General features: G+C 36.9%; 1 protein-coding gene across 1 annotated transcript; it reads left to right on the forward strand.

The window, feature by feature from the left end:
* Nucleotides 1–491: 491 nt before the first annotated feature.
* LOC116142189 (F-box protein PP2-A15-like) lies at nt 492–1,378 on the forward strand. Its single transcript, XM_031427633.1, has 2 exons — nt 492–1,036; nt 1,211–1,378. Exons 1-2 carry the CDS (start codon nt 731–733, stop codon nt 1,340–1,342), a joined length of 438 nt encoding a protein of 145 aa, XP_031283493.1. The 5' UTR covers nt 492–730; the 3' UTR covers nt 1,343–1,378.
* The last annotated feature ends 2,606 nt before the right edge of the window (nt 1,379–3,984 follow it).

Below are 3,984 nucleotides of genomic sequence, written 5' to 3' on the forward strand. Positions count from 1 at the left end.
GTTAAACTGCCTTTTTCTCTTAAATATAAAACCATAAACTAAAAAAATTATAAATTAGTATAATCACAATATATAAGAAAATTTACTTAAAAATATAAATTTTAGCTAGATATTATTTATTAATCTATCAAATATAACATATACAATATCTGCTAATTAATGAAACTCTATTTAATTATTTATAAGAAAATTAAAATTCTAAATCAAAAGATTCCATCCTTCATAAATATATTTAAATAACTGAAAATATGCTAAATTAAACAAAATTTATAGCGGAAATGAATATATATTAAATTCTATAAATATTTTTCCCTCTTTCTTTCAATTTTTATTTTAGATATCAAAAATATTTTCCAAAATACATATTAAATAAAAAATTATTTCATTTTCATTGTGAAATTTTGAACTTGAGATAATAATAATTATTATTATTATAAATCTAGGACTTGACTTTTAATTTCCAATAGACAACTATTGGACCCCACATAACCCCTCATTTTCTCTAAAACTTTCCCGGAAAAAAGAAACAAAGAAAAAAAATGAGACACGAGTCCGAGGAAGCACTCTTGCTTTCTCCCTAACCAAACACCCTCTCTCTTCCTCTTACTTCAGTCTCGCTTCAGCAGCACAATCATGACTTGACAAAACCAACGACACGACACACAACACACAAAGACAACCATAACAACCCCAACTTAAAGCTCCAATAACAACAACAAACAGAGACATCATGGGCGCGTCGCTATCGAACCTTACTGATAACGGTGCGACCATGGGTCCGGGACTGGGGGACATACCGGAGAGCTGCGTGGCGTGCGTGTTTTTGTACTTGACTCCACCAGAGATTTGTAATCTCGCCAGATTAAACCGCGCTTTTCGAGGTGCGGCGTCTTCCGACTCTGTTTGGGAAAAGAAGCTTCCGCCTAATTATCAAGATCTGCTCTGTTTTATGCCTCCTGAACGCTATCAAAATTTGTCTAAAAAAGACATTTTTGCCCTCCTCTCTCGTCCCGTTCCCTTTGAGGATGGAAATAAGGTTAGGAATTTTTCTTTTGGAACAGTTTCAGGGAAAATTTGGGGTTTTGAGTTTCTGGGTTTGTTAGTTCTGGCACTGTGATGAGCGGTTTTGTGAAAATGTTGTTCTTTTTGGTTTTCTTTTAATGGGTGAAGATTAGGGTTTTGTGAATTTAATTTGGTTCTATTTTTGCAGGAAGTGTGGATAGATAGAGTTACGGGAAGAGTTTGCATGTCAATATCGGCAAAAGCGATGGCCATAACGGGAATTGAAGATCGCAGATATTGGAATTGGATTGCTACTGAAGAATCTAGGTTATCCGTTTAAGCTTACAATTACAAGCTTTAGTTTATTGAATGTGTCCTAAGCTTNAATTACTCATGCATTATCCACTCTCCATCATGTTCAAACCCCTTCTTTTGGTATCTATATCATTTTTTGGACCTGATTACCGTATTATCAGATTGAATTTCTTCAGCAGAATCTTCACCCTGCCAAGAACCTGAACCAACTCTCCTGCAAATTCGTTTACTCTTTCTAGACTTTTTCTTCAAGGCAGTAAAAAAGTAGAGATCCTCATCATCCTTTTGACAGTTCTTTGTAGAACTCCCATATCTCATAAGGTTCTTGACTGTGCTGATTTGGCATTGATTTATGCTTATGTGGAGTCAAAGTTTTTAAACTTTGGCCAGAGGCAATTTAGAAGAAAGGGATAGTTCTGTAATTTTCCTTTTGGGATATTTGTAGTGCCTTATCTCGACTCTTTTACTTTGCTCCCTGGATTGTTCTCTCTTGGTTACAAAAAGAGAAAGTTGTTGAGGGAATCATCAAGATGGAGCTTTGGTATTTGCAGGATGAGATCAACGATGGTGTTGAGATTTCTTTGTAATTGATTTTATTCCTTTTTTTCTTGTATAAATTACTGATTAATTCTATGTATTTGATATGTGAGAGGTGTGAGACACATGGGAGCAATCTAGGGTGGTTTACAGAGGGGAGTTGTCACTGGGTTCTTGATGTAAAACTGACTCTCAAACTCTGTAAGGTTTCTAATGGAGATCGAGGTGCTGACCAAATTGATGTTCTCAAATATTCTCAAGATCCTTTGCAAGGAATTGGCGGTCTAATGACCAGGGCAAAGACAAAGAGGATGAAAGAGGCTTTGCAAGGCTTGATCATGGAAGTGCAATACAAAGAGGTTGTACTAGAAGACTCTAAGACTAAATTCGAAGATTTCAAAGTTTCACCAAGGATGGCCTATTATCTTTTTATGCAAGGGGTAGATTCGAAAGATCAAGTTGGATGCAAGGATTAATTTAGGAATTAATTTTCGTTTATTTAATCTTGGGCTTTTTTTTATGTTTTAATTATCATTAGATTCTTTAGTCTTTTATTTATTTAAGGTTTATTTAAGCCCAATTCGCTTGTACTTAGGCCCAACCCATTTTTCAATTAGCTAGGGTTTTTTTTAGGGTTTTTTGCTTATAAAAAGGGGCAGCCATGTTACTTTTTTGGGGACAGATTATTATCAATTCAAGTTTTTTTCAGAAAGCTATTTGCTTTGCCTTCTTGTGTTTTTGATTGAATGCTTGAATCTCGACTTATCAAAGGGAGTGATCAACCTTTGTGGCGCCTCAAGATTAGGGTTTTAAGGACTTAGTTTCCTTAGGGTTCTAATTCGATCATTCTCAACACGTTCCTAGCAAACCAATTTGTTCCTATTGTTAGAGTAGATGTCCTAGAGCCAATCAATTATTGTAGAATTGACTTTTTGTAATAATATTCATTAATCAATAAAAGACATTTTATTCTATATCGCGTGAATCATTATTATTGCAATATGTATTGATATATGTCCTTAGAATGGTGGAGCCGTGACGAGGGTATCAAGTGTTTCAAATCTTGATAGTGAGAACTCTATGAGCACATATGGTGGCCATTCTAGAAACGTCCATATCCCCAGTATTATTCTGAAGTAAGGGCACAGATAATACGGTAAGGCTATCATAGTGTTGAACAACCCTGTCGAAAGGCAGTGACTTATCTCACTTGTCAAGGTTGTTTGGTGACAACCTGGTGCAACACATGGGTGCTTGCTGTAGACAAATACACTGCAGCAAGTTCACTAGACTGACCCACCAGAGGATTCCATATGGATGGTAACCCCAGTGTCTATGGAACAAATCCTATAACGAATGGTGGTACATGTAACCTTAGACTTGAGATCACCGGAGCGCCTTGTGCACCGATTGGTGTAGTTTGACACTAGCCAAACGTAGTTCTATTTAGAACTGTCAATACCGTGGTGATTGGCTGCATCGAGGAGTGTATCAAGACTATGGTGGATTGACAGAGGATTCATCACTTCCGGGTATAGGAGAAGTTATCTCATGGCGCAATTCAATATATGGCAATGACCCTAAAACTGTGGCCACAGTGGGATTGAGTTGTTGCTCTATCCAATTTATAATATAGGTCATTAGTCCAGAAACTGTAACGCCCCACTTGAGGTACGTAGTAAATGATGTTGAATGTTTATTGCTTTGTTCTCATTTGAGCTTGTATGTTGTTATTTTTAGTTGGTTGGCCCTTAGTTGGTTTGGTTGAGTGTTTGCCCTGATTTTGGTTGAGTTTTGGCGAAGTGTGAATTTCGGTCTTCGCCGGGGCGAAGAAGAGTCTTCGTCGCGGCAATGTTGGCTTTGTAATTGCGGTGTTGGCTCTGTAATTTTTCGCCGGGGAGACGGAACTTTCTTCGCCGCGGCAACGGGACGACAGAAAAGTTTCTTAAGGTTTCTAGAGAATTCTCCATAGGGGTCAAATGACCTTTCTATCCTTAATTAGCAGGAAAAGTGGGGAGTAAAATATAAGAGAATTTTATGGAGAATATGTTAGATTGGGGGTGTGATTGTAATGATTTAAAGGACAAGGATGGAATTTCTAAGGAAGAGCAAGGGCAATATGGGAATGAA

This window comes from Pistacia vera, unplaced genomic scaffold (genome assembly GCF_008641045.1).
Source record: "Pistacia vera cultivar Batoury unplaced genomic scaffold, PisVer_v2 Contig405, whole genome shotgun sequence".
NCBI classification, from domain to species: Eukaryota; Viridiplantae; Streptophyta; class Magnoliopsida; order Sapindales; family Anacardiaceae; genus Pistacia; species Pistacia vera.

What these genes read in the sequence shown, in the direction of transcription:
- LOC116142189 (XM_031427633.1), top strand. Translation starts at nt 731, where the DNA reads ATGGGCGCGTCGCTATCGAACCTTACTGATAACGGTGCGACCATGGGT. An exon ending in CCTTTGAGGATGGAAATAAG is followed by an intron (nt 1,037 to 1,210) that starts GTTAGGAATTTT and finishes CTATTTTTGCAG; the next exon opens with GAAGTGTGGATAGATAGAGT.